Source organism: Temnothorax nylanderi, unplaced genomic scaffold (genome assembly GCF_030848795.1).
Source record: "Temnothorax nylanderi isolate EJ_2023f unplaced genomic scaffold, tnyl_v1.0 TNYL_tig0119_pilon, whole genome shotgun sequence".
In the NCBI taxonomy this organism is placed as follows: domain Eukaryota; kingdom Metazoa; phylum Arthropoda; class Insecta; order Hymenoptera; family Formicidae; genus Temnothorax; species Temnothorax nylanderi.
Genome location: NW_027249181.1, coordinates 353,878 through 378,116, shown reverse-complemented (window position 1 = coordinate 378,116; position 24,239 = coordinate 353,878). Strand labels below are relative to the sequence as shown.

Genomic DNA, 24,239 nt, shown 5'->3' with positions numbered 1-24,239 from the left:
ATATATGTAGGGTTATGTGGGGTGATGTGCAACACTTTCACTCGTTGCTCGGAAAACATATCCAAAAATCAAATTCTTGAATATATCATGGCTGTATAATGTAGAGGAAGGAAAATACTAAAATTCTGCGTGATTAGATTTTCAAAATTTTAAATTTTTCCTAAAAATTTTTCGAGTTTTCAAAAACGTTTGTTTTAGCATTTTCAAATTTTCTTGGGGTGATGTGCAACACAGGTAAAATTAAGGTAAAAAATGCATGAATATCGACATCAATCGACTTAAATGTTAAATTTGGGCTTCTTAAATACAAATTAATCGAAATCTGGTGAACAAAAAATTTCACTGTGTTGTAATCGACCTGAAAAAAAAAAATCATTTTTTATTTGATTTCTTATTTATTTATCGCTTAAAAATTAATATAATGAAAGGAAAAACGCAAAAAACTTTATTTTTTATCATCTGAATCGCAGTTGTCACAAGTAAAATAGTTGCGACCTTGCATGTCGACACATTTCACATCATGTTGCACATCACCCCAAACACGTTATTTTGCGCGGACTGGCGTGACACCAACACAATGTAAGAAAATCACAAAATCGCTTTGGATTATCAAAAGTACTTGAAAAACTAACAATATAAAAATATTTACCTATAAGATGACTAAAACCAATTCACGAAATCACTATGAATGTGAAAAGCAAAAATTACATTCAGCTCGAGAAATTTAACTCGCTTTTCGTACAGCAAACCAGGATGCGTGCTATCTCGCGAGTTATTTATCTAAAACAAGGTACTGTCAACACAAACAGATGGCAGTATGCGGTTCTGTCAAATGTCGACATGCAGACCAGGAATCGGAAACGTTGCACATCACCCCATGTTGCACATCACCCCACACAACCCTATATGTATATACATTTGGTCTGTAAAACTACCTGGCGAAAAACCAATCACAGAGGAGTGCAGTTTCTTTCACAGCACGAAAAGCATAGTGCAAAGTAAAGACGATTTCATTCTTGTAGTGTCTTTCGAAGAGGTGTCGTCTTTGTTGCAACTCTCAAGCAAGAACTATAGTGAATACAGAAATAGGTATAAAAGAAATTTATGTAATTTTTTGTATTTTAATTGTAGCGAGTTTTGATTAATGATCACATATATATACGGCTTTCTTATTAATAAAATCAGACATATATATACTTTCGTAAAAGTTTTTTTCTCAGGACGTGTATTATATATATATTGTATAGATACATGCCTTCCTGAATTTTTAAGTTACAAAAATTTCATAAGCATTTGTTTCATATAATTTCTGTGCTTTTAATGATTTCTTGTGCTTTCGAGACATAACTTCGATTCGCTTGCAAATTAATATTGTTGCTTATTAATTTCTAGTGGGCGCGGGATAATTACAAATCGAAAAACATCGAGAAAATAGAAGGGACACTTTATACATTTTCATATGTAATTACATTAAATTATTTCTTAAATATTGACGTTATAAACTAATAATAAAGATATAAGTTTAAAACTTTATATAAGTTTCAAAACTTTTAAGTTTTGAATATACAATTGTCTAACAGTTCCATGAGGTTATTTGCGTACCGATATAGTCAGTTTGATCCAATACTCTTCCAGTTCATATCGCTTATTACATAAAAAATGTTGCAAATAACGTTTATGTTATAAAAAATTATGAGCATAGTCGCACATTATAATTACTATATATTATTCATTGATTGCTGCTGTTACATATATAGTTATTTGACACAATAATAAAAGAAAGTGTCTCTTCGTAAAATACTGTACATGTATAAATGCGTGCTTCTTTCTAACAATATTATTTTTATTATGTTTAACAAATTTGAAGAAATCTGTAAAAATCTCTGTGATTGAGTTTGAAGATTCCGATCTACGCCAAGTAGTGCTGGTTGCTGATGCTTGCTCTTTCATCGAATGGAATTGACGGAAGCACTTAGCACAATACATCCACTCAGCAGGAGCAAGGTACGTCACCTTTCCGTGTTTCGAATTGACACATTAGGAGAGAAAATTTCTCAAGAGGCTATGTTACACCCAGCTCGTTTTGCGAAGCATCCAAACTGCTTGTGCACTTCACTCGAAAACAGAATTGCGATTTTAGTCACGTAATTTGAGATCTCGGAAAATAGTAGAAACATTGGTTAAACGAGAGTAGAGATTAACTGCTATCCGATTCCGAAGGAGTCGGAGATAAGTTGGAAAGAAGGTCAGTTCTGCCTCTACATCTATCTTCTTAGAAAATCGAACTGTACCTTCGAAACAATAAAACATTGTCGTTAATCGTTTAAAATTGCTTTGTCCGTTCTAATTAAAACTTTTATCTTTTTTATATCTTACAAATCTTTAATTGTTTTGATTAAAGGACAGAGAGAGAGAGAGAGAGAGAGAGAGAGAGAGAGAGAGAGAGAGAGAGAGAGAGAGAGAGAGAGAGAGAGAGAGAGAGAGAGAGAGAGAGAGAGAGAGAGAGAGAGAGAGAGAGAGAGAGAGAGAGAGAGAGAGAGCAGACAAATTGTTAATAAAAGAAATAATCGGTAATTTTCTACTTAATATGTACATCTTATATACACAATAGAACAATATAAATTAAGGTAGCTGTAGCGACTATAAATAAACTTCTGCGATGATTTCCACAGTCAGATCGCTAAACCATAACCGTGAAGCGTACGACGCGCGACGTCTTGGTGAAGAAACGCAGGAAGATATGCGTCCGGTTTATTTAAAAAAAGAAGCCATCGTTACCCCTCTGACCGATTATGTAAAACAAGTTCCACGGGTGGCCTCGCAGCCGCTTTGGTATTCTTATGCGGGGCACACAAGCTCGTCTTTCACGGTGCGCAATTGCGCAGACATTTCTACCGATCCACCCACTGAGATCTATCGATTTCCACGGCGTTCTCTCGAACTCGTGACTTTGTCAAGCGACGTCGTTCGTATGTGATTAATCTTTTCAACCTTCGTGCAGAATGACGGTCGAGGAGTTCTCTGGAGAAGCGGCTCGAGTTCGAGTTAATGATTTCGATTTAACGTTCTTAACGGATTTGAAAAGCGTAAGCCGAAACATGTTTACAATTAGATTTAAAGTCGACTATTAATCTTATCGCATACATATGGTACGTCAAATAGCAGCTCATTATACTCTATACTGAGAAACAACTTCCTTTGCTGAAGGAAGGAAACCTTGTTCATGCTAACAAGATGGTACATCGGCTCTGCCCGAATTTTCGACTAATGAGCCGAGCTAATTAGTCCGAAAAAAATCTACTGATTAACGATAGAGATTAGATTACTTTAATTTTGACGATAATCACAAGTGTCTTCTCTAAAGCGTTGAATAAATTCCTATGGTTCCGTCTCGATAGTTATTTTACAAAAATATAATAATTCCTATCGTTATTTTAAAATTTTAATATTTAATACAGAAATTATAATCGTTGTCAGTTAAATAAGTGCAAAATTATTAGAAATGTCACATTTTTTAAATTAAATTTGTTTATAATATTTTATTGTTCTAATAAGTTTTATTATGCAATAATTGAAATTTTCAAAATATAGATTATACAATATTCGATAACGTAATATCTTTTACATATCGAGTTTGCACCAAGAACGACATTTATAACATATATTTATATCCGTAATTGTGTTTGGCCAGGATCCATATATTTCTCAAATAAACTTTCACGACTTTCCATGACGTCTTATTTTCGCCGATAAATAAATGCTATTCTGAGAATCTATTGTGTAATGCCAGTGCGCACGATCCTAACTCAAGACGAAAAGCTCTTCTGACTAAACCACTGGACCATTGTTCCGCGAGATGTTCGTACATGTGGAATAACATACCGGAACGCGAAAAGGCGCGGGATCTCTCTTTGCGGGCCAACGTCGAACATCACCCGAGACGAGTATCGTCGTTGACCGCAGGCCCCATCCGGTCGGCATGAGCCGTAAAACGTTCTACGTTCTTTGTTCGCGCGCGCGTGGCCGGTCGTCGTCTGGGCCGTGCCTCAAAGCTGGATTTCTCAACTGTCAGTGATCTCCCGTTCAAGTACCAGTTGCTCGTAAAATCACAAGTTATTTTGAATATCTATATTTTAGAGTCTCACCCATCGGTCCAGTCCAGAAAAATAATCAGAAATTTCGATTTTAGATTAGATATGTAGGATAACGATGTGACTAATGATCATTGCAGAAATACTTATCTTTAGAAGTAGGAGAAAGTATAATTTGTGGAAATATATATTCAATTTATACGTATATAACCCAAGAATAAAAAGAATGAAAGAAATTTTTTTCTCGTGGCCAAATCGCTTTGAACCGGATAAAGCGAGTGCATCGGATTCTAGATATTTCTAAATGCTGCACTAATATGTCGTTATATCGCGAGAGCACGTTCTCCAACTATAAGAAGGATCTTACATCTCGTTCAGCGACGAAAGTCGTGTGTGTGCATTTCCTTAGTACAAAGCACCCGAAAAGATTTCACGAAATATAGAGGAAAGCCGTTATGTTAATGCGACCCTTTCTCACTAGCGTCATATTGCAGGAAACGAGGATTGAATTAATAAATTCGAACCTGACATAGCACGAGAGCGCTTTTACAAACGAATGCACGTGTATATCTCAAAGTCAGATTTTTCCTACGTTCGACCTTAAAACCGTCGGTTTAACCCGTGGGTACTTTACTTCGTAATTCATTTCCTTATCTCTAATTCATTGCGCTGATTATATATAAGCAAGATACATCGCTTTACATTATTAGAGCAAAGACGCGAAATGAAATATTTTCCAGTATGTGCAAATCTAAGATATATTTTATACCCAGTTGAAGCTAAATACATGGCCTGATTCCGATTTATTCGTTATCATATTTCGGCGTGATGAATACGAATCATTATTTAAACAGGACTGAACTGCGAAGTTATATGAAAATCGTTTCGTACGCGAGAATGCAAAATAAATCTTTAACGTTTCTCTGCGCCGGATCGCCATTCGCTCGACGGATTTCGAGTCACGATCGCGATAAGATTGAGAGTCGTTCTCGAGATCGCCTCCTCCAACATATGTCGCGGCTGGCGTGACGCGATCTCGTGTAGGATTTCCATAGAGACGTGGGAGAAAAATGTATGGGAACGTCGTTGAGAGGGTGGAAGTACACGAACGAGCGCTTGATAAATTTATCTGAGACGTGATACGACGCGGCGCTATGCATCGCGATGCACATCGACGCACATTAGGGAGTTAGCATTATTTATAGGCGAGTTAGGCACGTGGGGCACGTGGGGATGTGCTCGCGTGTGTTTCCGCGAAATATTCGACTAGAAATATCTCTACATTTTAGATTGTTTACGCAAGTTGAGACAATAGATGTGTTTTCGAATAATCGCTGATGCCTCTAAATATATCGCGACCCATTTCGCGGATCATGTTCGCGCGCATATGATTGCAAAAAGAAAAAGATAATACAAATAAACAACATTTAAAATTAAATGTTCGACAATAATACAAACATACAAGCGCAGACACATCAAGTAATAAATATAAAATGTTTCTAATATTCTTTTATCATATTTAGAAAATGTCATTAATTTGATGCGCTGAGGTTTTCATTTCTTTTCAAAGAAAGCAATTGTCGCTTACTTAGCGCCTCTATGATTTTCAGTTTCTATCACAAGTTCGGAACGTAGCGTGAGGATTCTAACAAGGCCGCGATTAAACGCTCCTTTGAACCCCTACAAAACCGGTTCCCCTTTTTTTTTCGTAGGTGTTGTCGCCGCCCAGATGCGCCCTGTAAAGGGCGTCGCGTTCGATTATGTGTGCTTCTCCGTTAGGGCGTAGCACAGGTATTCAAGAGCGAGAGAACGCACTAAAAGAAAGAAGGGAGGGAACAGAGCAATACGAGATCCAAGCGTCCCCGACCTGCTCTAATCTGCTTGGCAGCAAAGATCTCATGAGTTTCTTCTTCCTCTCTATGCCGTGCCTCTTCCTGCCTGCTCTTTTCCCTCTTCTTCCCTAACGGACGCTGTAACACCGCGATTCGAATCGTTCGAACTTGTAACTGGCACTTAACTTAGATCGGAATTTCGTCGATCGACTAAAGCTATCGGGGATATCTAGGATTGAGAAAAAAAGAAAAAGCAGAGTTAAAGAGAATGCAGAAGAATCTTCGATTGTATTATATAACTATCTAAGGTCCGTATCGCGTTTGTACTACGTTTTAGTCTTGAGACGTAATATATAAATTAATAAATGGATTTTAAATACATAGGTACATAGTTTAATAAATAGATTTTGATATCTATTACGTCATATTTGCAATCACGATTTAATAGCAAAATTGAAGAATCTTGAGACATAGTCTGAGTTTTGTTTCTCATAATTTATTTATTCATTTTTAAGAAAAAAATGATATGTGCGTACGTCAATAATTTCTTCTTTTATCTTATAACTTTTATCCGAAAATGACTTTAAAAAAAAGATTACTCATGTAAAATGCTTGATTTTAAATTCAAGACTAAAATTTTAAAACTAAAATTAAGAATTATAAAATACTCTCATAAATAATAAAAAAATTAATTCTTTATATTTCTTTTATTCTAAACAGACTAATTAATCAAATATTTAAATAAACATTAAAAGAAACTTTTAAATAATTTGCATATAACATTAAAATTAGCTATTAATAATATATTATACATTAATATTAACCAAACTGAAACAAATTCTCTCGTTCATTAGAATACAAATAACAATATTTTTATTCTAAAACCTTCTTCAATAAAATGGAATTAATCATTCTTTTAGAAGATGCTAATAAAAGTTTACAAAACAAAGCGCATGTAGAATAACAGTTCGTTTTTCGAAATTTATAAATTTCTAAAGATAGAATATTCAACATAATTTTATATTCAAAATGCTACATTAAATTTAAAAGGCTAACCGTCTTCCTGGTATGTGTTTAGTGTTTATTTTGACCGCCGAACGCTATGACGTAGGTACATAAGACCGTCGTACGTCGTGTTGTCATTCGCACCGCGAGATTCGAGTCGACAGGTAGCGGCGCGTGCCACTCTGCGTGTTGCCGCATTGCCCATCGAAACGCGATCACGTCGCGATCAAGTACGAGGAGAATCCAAACGCGATCATTTTCTGCATGTAATTAGCTCGACTATATCAGCATACGTAATTAATTAACTCCCGTGATTAACAGTTGTAAATGTATTGGGTATTTTGATCAAAACAAATATTTCGCACAACTTATTCGTGTTACTCAAGAACTGAAGCGATAGAGGATAGGAAATTTAAAGTATTGTTTTATCGCGACATTAATACACACGCGCGGATAATTAATTTTCTTAACATGCTTAAATTTGAATTTACGAAACTTTGATTTAAACATATCTAATTTTTTATTACTTTCGGATTGAAAGCGCGAAATGATACATGAATTACTGAATATATTAAATGCCTCAAAATATATTACGCATGCAATACTGAATTTTGATTATATATTTTTGAGTAATCGAGCTTTAATTTGTCAGTAATTTTATTCTAATAATTGTACTTTGTCGCTCACTATTAGAATGGCAATGTAATTTTTTAATTATTTGGGTTTTGCGATCGTGCTTCGATAGAATTCTATATCGTAATGTAAAATAGAGAAATGTAGTGTCGCGTGTGATTAAATACACGAGATCGTACTTAACCGTCTTTTTGCGAGTGTTATATGGCAATAAATGTGTGAATCTGAGAGAAAACGAAAAGAAAGCCTGGGAATTTTGACGTAATCACAACTCCGCCGTTGCGCATTGTATCGATGAATAACCTGTTGTCTTTTATTAAGGTAATGGATCTTTGTGAAAATTAAATCGGGTATATGTATATTATGTATATAATACGTACACAAATGTACACATGTATGAAAATTACTGAGTATTTTATACAGAAATTGTTATCGCATAAGCACGCTTCAAGAAGCATAACTGAGAAAACGACGAATATATTATACATTTAAATTTTAGTCATTACGCGATAATAAATAGAAACTCTCCCAAACATTTATCAATCGAGATCGATAAATGTACGTCGATGTTTAATTCATTTAATTGATAATCAAAAAGTATGTCCGCGAAATATAAATTGACATTCACTCGCATCGCGTTCGATTTTTTTTTGTGCAGCATCGCGAGGAACGCACGTGTCTTACATATGCAGGAAAATCACGTACGATAGTCCAGTTAACCGGATTTAAGTAGAGGTGAAATCCGCTACGGTTCGCGTCTCTGTATAAATCGAGACCTGTGATCGACGTGGCGAACGTGGGGGAATAGTGCGGTCAAGATAACCGGAGATAATGACCGTAATGACATAACATTCTGAATTGGAGAAAATATAGTTTCAAGAAATTGCGCGGGGATATCGCGATGGATGGTATGCGTCACGTGAATGGTGATTATTACGGGAATGCGGTATTGGTAGTTGCAGAAGCGATGGGCTTTTGTGGCACCTGCGATTTCATAACTAGCGGTGTAATGAACAGCAATGTTGATATGCCTTATTGATATCTGTAATCTCGGAAGTCGTTGATTTCCTCGTCCTGATAGGTTCGCTTTTTTACTGTAGAAAATATAATTGCCGTAATAATGCAACAGCTAGTTTCTCGCATTGCGAACGAATATTTTGCTGCGTTCTTCGAGTTTCAAGTACGATCATAATCTTGTTATGTAAAGAAATCTTTTATAACACAAAGTATCTAAACTTGACAGTTTTTGTGTATAATATACTACAATATTATATGAGAATATATTAATCTTGCATCTTTTGTATTGCATTAGTTTTGAAAATTCGATGTCAGAATTGTATAATTTTAACATTTTTAAAGAAAAATAATAGAATTACGCTGACTGTTTTCATAGAAAATTATCAATAACAAGATAAATGATTAGGAAAGGAATATCCTTTGAAAAGACCGAATCTCCGAAGATTCAGTCTTCTCAATTTGAGATTCATCCGGAAATTCCGTCCCGTAAATTAATTCCAGCCATAAATTCTAATCTTCACCTTTGTTCTCTCAAGTAGCAAAAGGGATCGCGCGCCGTAATCGTGCTTTTCATGGGAATTCAAGCGGTCGTCCGCACCGTATAAGTCAGCACGCGACCATTACGTACACTTTGATCCTTCAACTCGATTGCGCGGCCCTTGTCGAAGCTAATGGTCCAAACAGGAAGCGTAAGCATGCTTACACATTTATCCAGACAATCGAATTCCGTTTGCAATGCTCTTCCAATATATAAAGCCTTCTTTAGACAATTAACATAATTTTTAGATATGAAAATTTTTTTCTAACATCATAAAATTATCTCTATGTGTGTACAACTTGCAAATGCAATATTTAATTATTGAACAACGTTTAATTTATGCGCTGTTAGTCTAAATAATAATCAAGACGTTTTATACGATATATTGCTTTATAATAATTTTTCTGTAGTAGGACAAAGAGAGAACACTTATTTTTCACGGTCTAACATTGCTAGAACTCCGGATAGGAAGCAATTTGGTCGAAGGGATTTTCCAACGATTTACAGCATCTTTAAATTGCGCGCATCTCGATATCAGCGTACTCCGTCCGGATAGTGGTCCAGTGTTTAGTGGCCCATTATCCTTAGGCCCGTTCTCGATATCGTTGATGAAGTGAAACGCCCAGTCGGCATCGTAACCGAACGATAAATTGTGCGGCTAAGAGCTCCTCCATAATTCTGAAAACGATTATGCGATCTATACTTTTAGCGTTGAAGGGTTTATCTGTTATTTAACGGTTGATTATTCATCGTTGAGAGTGCTAGGTTAATTACTGACGCCGCCTTTCAGAAATGTTAATTCCTCTATACATTTTTATGCGCGTGAAAGGATCTCGGGATCTCTTAAATTGGAAACGAATCTTTTCGGAAATACTTACTTAGGAATTTAAAATAATCGTCGGTTCATATTTATAATTAACATAAAGTTACATAAATGTTTAGAGAGATTCTTTTGCGCGGCGAATAAATCGTGGAACTGGATGGAGAAATCGCGAGAATACAAATCGAAAAAAGAAAGTAAAAAAATTACAAGTGTGTGTGTGTGTGTGTCGTTCACAGTTCAAGAAAAGGCATTACATGAATGCACGAGGATGCCACCGAGGAGCCATGCAAAGTCCTATCTGATCGATTTAGCTTTACGCCTTTACTATATTATCCTTAATCTTAACTGATCTTCACCTTTCACCCTCTTCTACATTACAGAGAGTGTTCTTCGCTTTACTGGCCTTTTTGCAGCTTTGTTCCCTGCGAGATATATGAGATGGCAACAAAAAGAAAAATGCCTTCATCTCTTGTAAGAATTAGAAGATTTCTCAATTTTACTATTTACAATAATCGCATAATATTCTGAATTATGTGAATAAATTAACAATATTATGCGGTTTTCTTATTTTAATTTTTATTAAATTCATTCGTTGGCTCTTTTTATCAGATTCGTGTAAAAAAAAGTAAAAGTGTCCCAGTTTTCTCTCTATCCTAGACTTTGTTTTATCTACGATCGTTGAAGTTAAATGCAGTAGTCTGTCTTTCGAAATCACCGTCGGCTTGCGACACTTGTCTTTTCTCGGTAAGTGCGTGGGCGTACGAGGGAAAGGACTTACTACCGGGGTTTGTTCACCGATGCGGAGGCCCTTATAGCCTCGCATTCCCCACCTCGGAAGTGCCGTTAATTGCACGCGAAGGAACAGCACACGCACATCCATTCATTACTTCTGTTATTTCATCCAGCAGCCGCGGCCGCGCGGTGCACAGGCACGACTCTGTTCGATGAATTCCAAGTCCCTTTCTCGGCTCGTCCTCATTATTACCGCCGTCCTCTTCTGAAATCATCCGGCGACCCGTGTTTACCTCCTCGGCGACCGTCGCAACGAGGTGGGTTCGCCGAGCTGATTACTAGGGTTCACAACGATCCCGTCGACGTGGATGCGGAAATGGAGTACGCTCGGGAAATATTCCGGCACGATCCGCCTGGAGAAAATATAATTACGGGGCTCGCGAACGCGCGCCGTTCTGCGCTCGACCTGCGGGTCCGGTCGTTTTGTTACGATTTCATTCGCTTATGCTATCTGTTTATGCGGTGCACGACGCAATTCTGTGTTTTCCGAAGCTGCACCGACGGAAGTAAATGCGATTACACGGGGTCGGGCGAGATTGCGCCGTTGTTTGCACTTCGGATAAGTACACGGGCGTGTACGATTTTATTTTTATCTACGTTGTTAACTTATCTAATAAGCAATCTCGAAGAATTTGTGCAGCGAGAGAAAAATATAAAATTGTGCTACTTCTTCCGAGTTAAACTGTAATTCAGTTGTTTATAAAATTTAAATAACGTTGCGTTTATCACAATTCAAAATACATATAGCTCTTGTAAAATCAAATTTGCTTCCTGGATCCTCGATTTCTTTCTACTCTTTATCTATACATTTATGAGTTACAGGGTAACTCTATCAACGGAATTGTAATAAAGTACTTATAGCGAATTCGGTTGGACGCACTGGTGCACATTAAATCCGTTGTACACTGATTTAATCTCTAATCTTTAAAGTAAAATGCAAATATCTCGACTGATTAAATGCTCAGTATTACATATTTTACCAAATAGCACAATAAAGAATATTGATTTCGTGATTTAACCCGTTTATATTAAACATACACTTCACGTTGATTTGTGTACGACGGTTTTAATGTGCACCAGTGCGCACTGAGTGCGCATTGAGTGCGTCCAATCGATTTCGCTATTAGAAATGCCGCCAAGTATGGTACTATAAATAATCTCTTCATTAGAACAAAATCGTGTCGTTGCAATATTCGCAATAAACTGCGACTTATTCACATTCGGAAAAGGTGGTCTGACAACTGCGCCACAAGGCACTGAGAAAAACTCATTTAATATTCATAGATTGGCTTTTACGATCTCATTCGATATCGGTATCGGCGGTATCGGTACGACTATTGTTATCCGTCGGCCAATCGAAATTAACGATCGAAAAACCTTCTTAACGCTTGTAATTAAATTCCGTCATTCGCGCCACCACTTGCACGTAGTCCCGCGAAGATTACACGCTCTTGTCGGGTGGACCTCTCTCTAACTCGGAATGATACGAGCACAATAAACATAACCGCTCGCGCGCGTTAAAATATTTTAGCCGGCCTGAAAGGAGGCCCCGCAAGGAGGCCGGGAACGCGGATAAGATGAGAACGAGAGAGATCGACAACGCGAACTGACGCGAACAGTCGTAAACTATTTTTGTTAGACGCAGCTAACCGATCATAAACTCAGAGCGCGTCGTCGTCGTCGTCGTCGCGTCGTCGCTGCGAGGTCTGCGAGAGATTTTTCCCACATCGACTTGAGCCGATCGTAAACGCTTTGCATTCGCGAGGAATAGCATGGGGAAACGCCGCGCTTTTACTCCCTGACATTTCCCGGTATTGTCTGGCAGATTATCATATTACACGTATGCGCGACAGCGCGTCGCTGACGCTCTCGGATTTGCTTTTCCATTGATATGAGATGTTCGCTTGATGGACTATCACGCGCTCACGTAAAGAGGTGCCGATATTTGTCGCCGTTTCACGATCGCGAAGTGTATATATTATATTTACATAGAATAACACATCAGCTATTAATATCGAGATACTTGTTAAAATGAATATTTAACAAGATTGATCACGAGAAAAATATAAACACACATAGTTGCGTAAGTACTTTTTAAAACATTATAAATTATTACGAAAAAGAGAGAGATATTCAAAGATTGATAAAATAATTAGATCAGAATAGAGATCATAAAAATATTATACCAAAGGCGATATCGATGGATGTAAAAGCATTCTAAGCTTTATACGATGTACTAACAAGTGTATGCCACACACGGAGCTTTCGTTTCTTTTCGAAGCCGACGGCGGCGGCTCGGCGAAATGGCACATCAATTATTCAAAACAATAAGCCAACGCGATTGGACGCCGTTCGCGGAGGTCCTGCTCCTCAGTCGTGCTTTCCTTATTGCTATCGCTCAATGTCCAGACTCCAACTTCTATACACCACACTGACGTCTCTCTCACATAAGATATGAGACACAATCGGAAAAATCGATGAGAAGATCGATGAGGAATGGCGGCATCATTGGTATTTGTCATTTCGCGTCGCAAGACGCGTTAGAAGCATGTAATTAATATGGTAGAAATCATTTTGCGCGTCTAACGTTAATTATACTGTATTACACGGGATGATTATAGGCTGTTCGATGAAAATACCTATCTCCGCAGGATCCTACGTAAATAGGCGTTTTAACGAAACCTTGACTTATTGCACGTGAATAATAAAAGTTCACTTGCTGCAATTGGCGAATCAATGTTGACAGCGTGTAGTTATTTAGGAGTTAAAAATCATGTAAGGCTACTAGTCCTGCTAGTCTTTATCGTTAGAAGGTATAATTATTTTAAGATATAATTATTTTTAGACGGTATGATTAGTAATTGTATTTTTTATGTGATCAATGAACGGTTTAGTTACTTTAGTTCACTGATCGCATAAAAACCATCCATAGGCGATTACAATTAAACCATACGAATACAATAAAACCCATTGTTTCGTTCCCACGGTGTATTGTGCATTATTATAATATTTGACATTGGCACGGAACACTTCCTGCCCACAAACATTAATTAAACTCAGAGAACAATACGGCATGCAACTTCATAGTCGCCTATGGAACAATGACGTATAAGAATATAAAGTAAATATCACAAATTTTATTAACTGATTGTCACAGTGACAATGGGCAATCAAAATATGCCAGACAGTATAACAACATAATTTTGCAAAATATTAACTAAAGATTCGTATTTAATATTAAACAGCTGTAATACATTATATGTAATTATATTCCGTATACAGACATGGAATGAAACTTCTAACGCATAAAATTTCCGCGGCTGGAACACTTATTTCCCCGACTGGAATATTCGCGAAAGTTTTATTCGACATTATTCGTGATTAATGGCGAACAATGAAAATATTAATTCAAAAAGGGGTTGAAACAGCAAGACTTTAGGAACACTCTTTACGCCAAGAAACCTAATATTGTTTCACTAGGAAAGTTGACCCTTCGCGGGCAATACTGCGCGAAAATACGTCGTGTGTCCTAATTGTAGAACTTTTAATTGCAAATCGTCGTGCAAGTGTAATTAAGGAATCTCGAGAGGTCGACCAATGTCGTCGCTAATGGTGCAGAAGTCGAGTCGTCGTGATATCGCGCAATTTAATCTTCTTGTATCTGTCGTTCGTTTTTTTTCTCCTTTTTATGCATTCCCCGCGATTTAATGCTAGTTAAGAGTCTCTTTAACACCGTCATGCTCTTTCCGCCGGATATCGCTCGCGTTTAATTTGCGACGTAAGAACTAGAAAAGCGACTCTTTGCGCGTAATGAGATAAGCACATGATTATCATTCACAAAAATCTGTCATTTCGTATTTTGAAGAAATAAGTTGTAAAGAGTTTTACACATAATAGAGTGTTTTATAGCTATTAGCTCATCTTTATTTAACCAAGAAATACAACATGAATTCTAATAAATTCGAAAAAATAAAGTAGCGGTACAAATACATCTCGTTTATTAAAGCTTATTAAAAAGATGCATTTCTAACGAAAAATTTCTAATTTTGTTGGCAATAACAAAGAGTTTAAGTAAATGTGAGTATATTTATGGTAACGTCGTTTGGGACCGTTTGAGCATATTGCGCATTCACGGTAAGATGGATGCATACATTTGAAATTACGAACTATTTGTATGGCTATATAAATAACCCGAATATATATTTCAATTTGTACTTGGACTGTCGTGCAAATGCAAATTCGCTATTGCAGACGTTATTACTTTGTTACTGAAATTATACAAACACATCAGTTTAACGTTTTAAATTAAAAGCGCATCCCTTTGAGCGTCAAGCATTCGAAGAGGCAAGAAATTTATTAATGCAATCACCTCGGCCTTTCTACTCGGAAGCTCGCAGCTTGCAATTCAATTTAATTGCAGACGGGAAACGAGAGTCACTCACTTATAATACAACTTTAATCTCAGGCGAAGGCGATGGAATCGTTTTATGAAGTTAGGATCTTGTTTCTATTAATATCATTCACTATTATTATTATTATTATTTAATATTAAAACACTTTTTTATTTATTTAGTTATCAAAACATATTATACAATACAACTATATTATTATTTTTCTATGTACTTTTTACAAAATTAGATATTCTATGTACTTTTTACAAAATACATGTCATGGAAAGGTTTGATTGGCTTTGCAAAGTTAAAATTTCTAAGACATCTGTATAATATTATTTTATTTAAAAAAAACACACATTTCTTAATATAATAAATCAATGTAGTAAAACGTACTAATAAATAAATATAATATTACATTTATTTATAGACATTTTGGATGTTTATTATTTAAGTAACTTTTTTAATATAATAAATCAATGTAGTAAAACGTAATAAATAAATATAATTTTACATTTGTAGACATTTTGGATGTTTATTATTGAAGTAATATTAATAATTATAGAAATTCGACATTATCGTTATGCGTTGAGTTATTTACATGGTTCGTAATTTTAGATGTTATAAAAATATGCGCGACACCAGATTGGCGGATAGGTTATTCAATACGACAACGTCGTCACGAAAGCAGACAAGAGAGCAAAAACTATCGTCGTTATTTTTAACATTTATATTCGGAAATGAGGGAGTCCTTGTCTGCCCTGCGATCTAAATCGCCGTAGACGTCCTTGGTGCCAAAAATAAGATAAGGGTGAAACTGCATAATTGACTGACTCATTCTAATCTTGTTAAGATGATTCACCCTGAATTTAGTCATGGTTAGCAATCACTGAAAAAAAGGTTAAAGTTGCGTGCATCGTCAAGAAAATGTTGACGCAAAACGTAATTTTTAATTAAAATTTTCAAAAAGCTGATAATTTCATATATATGAAAGAAAGATTAAACCATAACAGAAATGATAACAAATCTTTAAAATTTGACATAATTTCCGCAGCTTAAACTACACATTATGTGTGATTTATATCGAGATTGACAAATAGATACATATTTGCGCGGTTGATTTCTATATTCTGCACAGTACTGGATCTATCGAAAACTCTCATAACTACATATTACGACCGGTCGATTCTTGAAAACTCCGGCAGACACGATAATCTTCGTTGAAAGGTCAGCAGGCACGCTCACGATTTCGCAGACCCGCAGGCTTGCAATTCGAGTCGAAGGATTAGGAAATTCACGTAATTATCACGGTCCCTGGGTCATTGACCTGGGTGAATGCACACAGCTATCCATTACGCATTATACACTTGTTAGATTTTCATAGGAACTAGTTCGCTTTGAAATTTAGTTTACATATATCCCCGACAAAACCTTCTCGTTGCTACACCTCTGCCTGTATTTTGGGTATCGAAACAAGTATGGAAAAGCTAGGTAGTAAGGTAATATTATGACAGCGTCCACGAGGTGTAAGAAAAATACGTGTGCGAAGAGCAAACAACGTAAGGTATTGAGCAAAGGCCGGAGTAAACGTACCGCAAGCGAAGTGAGTTCACGCGCGTAGGTAGAGACCGACAACGTGCGAAGAAATCTAACCTTTCGAAAGATATTGCATCGTTTGCTTGCTAACGCTTAAAAAACTCGGATAATGTTACAAAACTAACATACAGATTATTACTTAAAACACCATGTGATAATATTTTCGTGATAAAAAATAGAGGGGGACATTCGCTTCCAGTTACCTTCGAGATTCAATTATCATATTTTCTTCATTCTAATTTCTTCACTTTATTTCTCATCTCTTCATGTTATTTTTTAAAATTAAGTTGCATATATTTTAACGATATATTAAAGTGAATATTCGAAGCCATTTCAATTTTATAATCGCATTGTCGACTAGGATTATACAGCGCTACAAAAATCGATTAAAATTCCAAGACGCTAATGTCTTCCTACATGCGTAGGGAAACGTCACCTTTCCGTGGAGGAACGAATCGCTGCGTGCGTGGGCGAGGGAAAAATCGGCCGTGCCCCGAAGGCCCCCTAATTTAATTGCCGGTCTTTACATCGCGAAGGAGCGCGTACTACGACGCGGTGGGCGTATATTTCGTACGCGCGTGTATACACGCGTGCACGCAGGTGTACCGCCGCGCCGTGCGTCGGTACCGATAATAGTACGGTTATAATAACAGAGAGCGGCTCTCTCGTACACGAGCCGGCGTTCAGAAACGCCGACGCGTTGCCGCTGGAAAGTCGCGGTGGTCGGACCGGACTTGAAGCACCGGCGGATGCATGCATCGGGAAAAACATTTTCTCGTCGTATCTCCCATACGATCTTCGTTTATAGACTGGTCCAATGATGTTCTCGCTTCTTCTACAGAATGTCTGTATGAACCAAGAATTATATCCCGAAGCTTTTAACTGTCGTAAAAACTTCGTATTTCTTACAATTATTTTTTTACAATTTAAATGTGAGAGTCGAATATCAGCTAAGTACAAGAAATAATATTCTGAGTCATATGACAAAAAAAGTTTTAAAACTCTATGTTTTTGGCGGAAATATGTAATATATCTATTTATTTACTGTATTAAAGAAAAGCGAGGGGCATTTTTAATATATAGGCAGTACTTTTGTAAGTTTGAGATTTCATTGCTCGTCATGTCTACCGTATACATATGTATATAGGTACTCGCGGGTATCACCTAACACACATGTATCCTTAATTTACGTTTACGTGCTTATATCGTTTTACGCAGGTAGGAATGGCGCTCCGCTTGAAATCGTTCCATGCATGGAATATCCTATCGCGTTTAAAGTGCCGCTTTAATGAAAATGCCATAGCGTGTCTCCGCGGGTGGCTTACAATTAGTGTTATTTGATTGCCGGCCTCTCTTAACGTTCGTCGTTTTTTTTTCCCTACCAACCACCGATTTACTCTCGACGTATTTCCGTTCGCGATTAGCGTTATCGAAGTCGAGATGTCGAGTCGAATGGAAAATTCTACATGTATATTTGATGAAATTGAGTTTTACCTTCCCTATTAATTCCAGTAAATTCGTAATTGATTGAAATAAACCGACGGAACTTCCACCGTTTCGCGATGAGCGAAGATCCCGGCACTCAATTACCGGTACGTTTATTTTTGCGATTTGTGAAACGTGCGCGCGTTTCATTGTAACGGCGCCGCGCCACTGCGAACGATATGCAAATACGGTGGCGAGTGACGTGAATTGATCACGTAATGACTCGCGCTTGCGAATTAACTCGTCTCCCATCGTTACCTCGCGTTCTTTGTGGCTTGTCCGCAAAGAAATTCGACTCGATCGAAATGTACAATTAGCGAAATCGTCGATTAACATTCATTTCACCCGCGACAGTTTATCGCTGATGATATTGTATTTCGGTGTATACGTGGTGCACACTGCACATCTGTTAGGACAGCTTGTCCGATGCACATGGTATGTGGCTACCAGAGACTTGAAATATGAGCTCTTCGCACAAATGCTGGTCTCGTGCCACCTACATAGAATTTTTTGCTTTTTAAATTGTAATTTTACTCCATCGCATCGTTTAGAAATATGTGCCTCGGTATTTCGATATTTTTTTCCCACGAGATTCCAGAATATTCTGTAAAAATATATACGTATAATTGATTTCAAGTAATTACTGGAATCAGATTTCTTCGGGATTAGCAATTAATTTTTACGATTTATCCCGTCATTATCGTAATACATTATTGTTATTGGTGATGAATTTTATAATTTGTACGCCTTTTAAAACGAGAAAGTTTTACATGACGAAAATATTTTACAGAAAGACGCCAATTTAAATTAAATGTCTGAATTCTCGTTATGTGGATAGTATTAAATCCGAGTAATGAATATTCATGATTTGTATATATACGAATAATTTGTAATGGCTGGGTTTCCTCAGAATTTGTAAACGTGCCCGGAAATATCACGCGCTTTTGTAGCGATTGCAAAACAATATCACAACGATATCGTGCAACAGTCGTTTCAACGTGCAATGAATATCACGACTCGAAGCTCGTTGTAATTTTAACAAGTGGCTAACACTGCGTCTGTTATTACCGGCTTAATTGCCGGGTCGTGCCCGAGATATCGTTGAATCGATGGTGGTACCCGCGGGGCGTCCGTCGGGGCCCGGAACCGAGGAAAAAGGCCGTCCTGGAGAATTAATAAATCAGCTAGTCGGCGAGGAGGAGAAATGTTGACCACCGTGGCGTCCCTCCATCATTTCAAGATTTCGTATCTCCCGATCTTACGGCATCCCGGGACGAACAAAACTGCCTAATAACCATCGCCTTAAACGGAAACCCTCCTACATTCCGTCGCACTAACGTAGAAGACACAAGTTTTTTTTTTCTTTCTCGTAAGTCGCCCTACTTATTAACAGTGCGATATGATCCACGAATGCTTTTGTTTGACTTTTTTTTTTTGGTGAACTTATCGGGTTCCATATTCCATAGGGACAAGTAGTTGGCGATAATGAGGAAAAAAATGAACGGTGATAAAATAACATATTAGGGGCAGAGTACAAATATTGCAACTTATCGTAGGATTATCGGACCTCCAGCAAGTTGATTTAGAATGCTTCTCGGAAGGATGGTGATAATGTATATCAAAAGTGAACATAAATTAAAACAAGTCAAAAAAATTCTATTGCAAGGTTATAGTTTACAAAATTTTGTTTGATAATGATGCGAGAACTATTATATTGCTAACTACGAATTTCAAACTAAATAACAAAAATTCCTATTCTGATCATAATTCATCTGGATTATTGCAAGGTTATTCTCTCTTTTTCTTACAATTGGTTGTAATTAGTTGTAATTACTCGAGAACGATAGTACTTGGATACCAAGTATCATTTTATGAGTCAATCGAGTGAGTTAAATTTTCTACATATGTACGTAAGAGGAACACTGTAGTTCCTTTTATATATCGTAATCTAAAGTGTCAATAAAATATTATCAAGGCACTTTTTCCGTTTGACTCAAGTTGCTCATTGAAAAATTTGATAGCCATAAAACAGAAGGGCCATGTGCCACCATATTAGATAGGTTGAATGAATCAATATCACACAGTGTTCTCGTTCCCAGCTTCCTTATAAATTCCATTATATCTTTATTGGATTTTTAAACAACGCATATTGGAAACTTCATAAATATAAATTTATATTTATACTATAAAAATTTTCAATATATGTTATGCCTGATATATACCATTTGTTAAATATTATATGGACCAGATTATCTCTTTGTTTAATTTTTCATTTACTTTGTTATGTCAAGATGTCTATGAAAGCAAAATGAATTAGCTTTTATAACTTGTTATTCCTCCAAGGAAATTACTTTAATAAGAAACATAATTAGAATCGCATCTTATTTGAACATAACGCACTTTTTTATTTTGCGGATCTACATATTCATGCTTTCTTCCTGAAATCTCTTTAAAGAATTAAATTGGTCCTAAAGACTCAGCGTACAAAGAACCGTATTCCGAAAAGTCTCTCGGAAGGAACAATTCAAATACATCGAATGTTCGCACAATTCGTCACGAGATTACCACGAAAAAGGTGTTGCGGGAAACTTTTCGAGAGGAATCTTACCTTGACAAGCAGGTGGATCGGTTGACTGACGCTGAGTGGCTTGCCCCTCCTGGCCTTCCCACCTCCACCACCCAAACACTTTATCCACGGCATTCCTGGAGCGTTTCCTCGCCTCTGCCTGTTATTCGCAATTCCTTCCTCTCTTCCTCCTTCGCTTTCGTGTGATTCTCCTTCGGCTTCCGTCTTCTTCTCCGTTGCCTAAGATTCCCAGGACTTCTCACTTGTCTTCTCGAGACTCCTTCGTGTCCGATGCATCGCGCGATCTATATCGAGACTTCCTCCAGTCCGGGGAGCTTACGATCGCAGATTTCTTTTAAATCTGTCACACTTTTATCGTGGAAATCGGAAAATCAGTAGTTATATCTTGAAAGTCCTATAAGACCTCGCTGATAATTTGAGTGTTTCTGAATTGTCTCGATGTTTCTTTCAATACTCGATGCGGATAATGTTCTTGATAACTTTATTGCAGAGATTCTGAAGACAGTTCGTGCATAATTTACGGAATTTTTTCCCTTCACTGAGCCCCGAAGAGAATATTTTCATGCGATGCGATTTATATTTTCACGGTGAAATGAATTTTTATTTTACGAGGTACTTTCAAGTTGTTCGCGAACAGGATTTCCGCGATTCTAGTCTTCGCATTTTCGCGGGAGTTGCCGCGGGGCGGGAAACTTTCAGTGGAGTAAGTACGCGAGTGAGATTGCGAAGATCTTTCCGGAACGCTTGTAAAGAATTGGTTTCGTCTCAGGCGTAATGGAAGCTTTATCTACGCGGTAACTCTAAACTCTTCGAGAATTTCATAATAGATGTGTTCACACCTCCGCGGAAGTATCTTCAGGGTCAATCGGCGTGAATGTTTTAAAATACCACGGAATACCTCGCGTGAGGTACTACAATAGGTACGTCTCGAATAATCTTCCGCCCTTTGAGAATTCTCCTCTTGTTTTCCTTCCGTGCTCTTGATGCTTTGCTTGAAAACGCTTGTAATCGATTACGTAGAAAAACGACGATACGAGTATGGTTTCGATTAACTATTCTAGTAAAAGCAATTAGCAATGCAATAAATGCGAATATCATAGAGTTCGTTTGATGAAAACATTCAATTTTGTTATTGCTTCGTCAAGCGATTTCTGTTTTTGTTTAATTAAAACGTTTGTTGCATTTCACTCGGGTACAGTTGCAACTGTTTAATTATTTCCCACGGTAACTTTTTTCATTAATTTATTAATAAAGTCCTGAATTTGTCGTTGCTTTACAGATTAAGTATTGATTATTTTATTATTATAATATTGTCCGTCAAATAGCAAATAGAAGTAGCAAATAGATTCACACTTGTCGCAACTTTTTAATTTATAATTTCCGTTCGATTTTTCAATTTTTTTTTCTTTTTTCGTTTCGTTCTGCGTCGAAGATTCACAAGAAAATCAGTGCACATCGATTTCCCGTGTCGATAGAATTAAATTTGATGGAATGCCACGATCGTCAGACACATCCCATGTACTCCGAGAGCCGATCCCGCTTGGTTAATTCTGTCGCACTTCCGGCGTAATCCGCACCATTCCTGTCGCTCGACGCGATAACGTGAGTCCACACAGCGGGAGGGAAGAAACGGGAAGAAAATGTTGTTACTTCGGAGCTGCGCGCGAACGGAGTTTTCCTTCCTGGCTTTTCCCTCACGTGGCACCGCATCGGCGTGAAACGAGCGACGTCCGCTCTCGCGCGCGGCTCTCGCAAGACTGGCGGCTGTCCAGTTCGCTATCGTCGATTTTATACGCGCCTTGTCAGCGCACCCGGACTGGGTCGCGGTTCGCGTTATCGCGGAAAATGTTAAAGACGTGCACACGTCGCTTCTTCGATCGATCTTCACTCTCGCGTTGCAACGTGCATCTTTACCTTCGAGGAAAAATGCACAGTGTGCAAAAATAGGCGTTCTACAAGTCGCGAAAAAATTTTCGAGTGATCGTGCTTTATTAAATAAACTTATCGTACGATTGTCAAAACTGTCACGACGATTAATGTTATCAAAGCCGGATAAATTGCAACAGTCTCACGCACAATGACATAAAACGACTTTGCTCCAAACACAGATTGGGCTCCGATTTTCGGTAGGCTGTCATGAAATATTTATAAAGTCATTATCGTTTATCATCGTTCATTCTGGATATATCAAAGGCTTATTACATTATCGTATTGCGTTACACGCGCATGCGAGCGTACACCGTCATTTCTCATCTCATAACGGCGGCACGTCAAACTTTAATCGATGCGCCCTGAGAAATTCAGATCGTAGTCTTCTATTCTCATCGATCATAGTATGTTATAAGACAGCGTCTGGTCTTTTCCTCCGCGCGCTATCGTGCCAGGAGATTTAATTAATTTTTTATCAAGACTCACAAACTTACAGCAAATTGTCGCCAAAAATTCAGCTCACTCTTAATGGCTTATCATCATCAATACTGTTTGTAGATCCTATCGTAGTCTTCTATCGTTGCACCAATATCTTCAAATGTATATAATTAATGCGTAACCACGTTTCGATCAACAATATGTGCCATCTTATGATAGAGCATTCTGAAGGCCCAACGCTTTGCCAAACAAAAAAGCAGATCCTGTTGCGATGAGGACCTAATTGAAAAATATCAGAACCTTGTTATCCCTTCCGCTTGCCTCTTTTCCTTCACGTCGTTTCATATCACGAGATTATTAATGTGCGCGCGATACGTTGCTACGTCTCGATCGTTACGCTTACACGAAAGTCGTGTGTCGTATCGCGTGCCGGTCGCTATTATTTACGGCCCGATCCTGCGTTACGATGCACGGGCCTCACGATCTCCCGTCGGGGCCCACCCCGGGTCAGCGGCACCCTCCCGTCGCGGAATGCGCCTCGACAGATCGCGGACGTCTACGTGTTTATACCGATAAACTCGTTACCGATTCTCATCATCCATTAGAGAAACTTCCTCTTTCTCCCTGTCTATTTCGCAGCTTAATTAATCGATCAGCTGTCTCAACATGACCGATCGGAATCGAGAATGGCGCGTGCGCGACCGGATGGCAGACAAAGAGAGCGCCTATATATTTTTTCCTACGCGCGATGATCCCCGCCGACCGGTTAGCTCCGCGGTCTGCCGACGACTAACAGAAAATGCCAGCCGGCACTACGAAGAGAGCCCAGAAAGCGGCCCTACCGACCAGACGGCCCGAAGGGACCAACAATCCATGTCGAATAGCAGCCGCGGCTGCTTGGCTCGTAGCATCTGCAACCGTTTGTGGAGTCTCCACGATGTCTACGGGAGGCACGCCGGCGGTTTCGAGGTCGCCGAGCATCGATTCAGTTCCGGTTGTGCCGCGCGTTTACGGCACAACTTCCGCGGGGATTACGTCGGAGGAAGTTAGCCCTTTGTGCTCCGACGGCGGTATATATAACG

The 24,239-nt window shown here is 38.0% G+C and overlaps 1 protein-coding gene across 5 annotated transcripts in view; it reads right to left on the bottom strand.

Annotated features, from left to right (window-relative positions):
• The window catches only part of By (focal adhesion protein tensin), a 172,951-nt gene extending 150,396 nt beyond the window's left edge, over positions 1-22,555 (bottom strand). For all 5 annotated transcript variants that reach the window (XM_071713033.1, XM_071713035.1, XM_071713038.1 and 2 more), the window contains exon 1: positions 20,812-22,555. In XM_071713033.1, coding sequence (XP_071569134.1) covers positions 20,812-20,904 — 93 coding nt within the window. In that variant the 5' untranslated portion in view covers positions 20,905-22,555. The remainder of the gene's footprint in view (positions 1-20,811) is intronic.
• Positions 22,556-24,239: the final 1,684 nt, after the last annotated feature.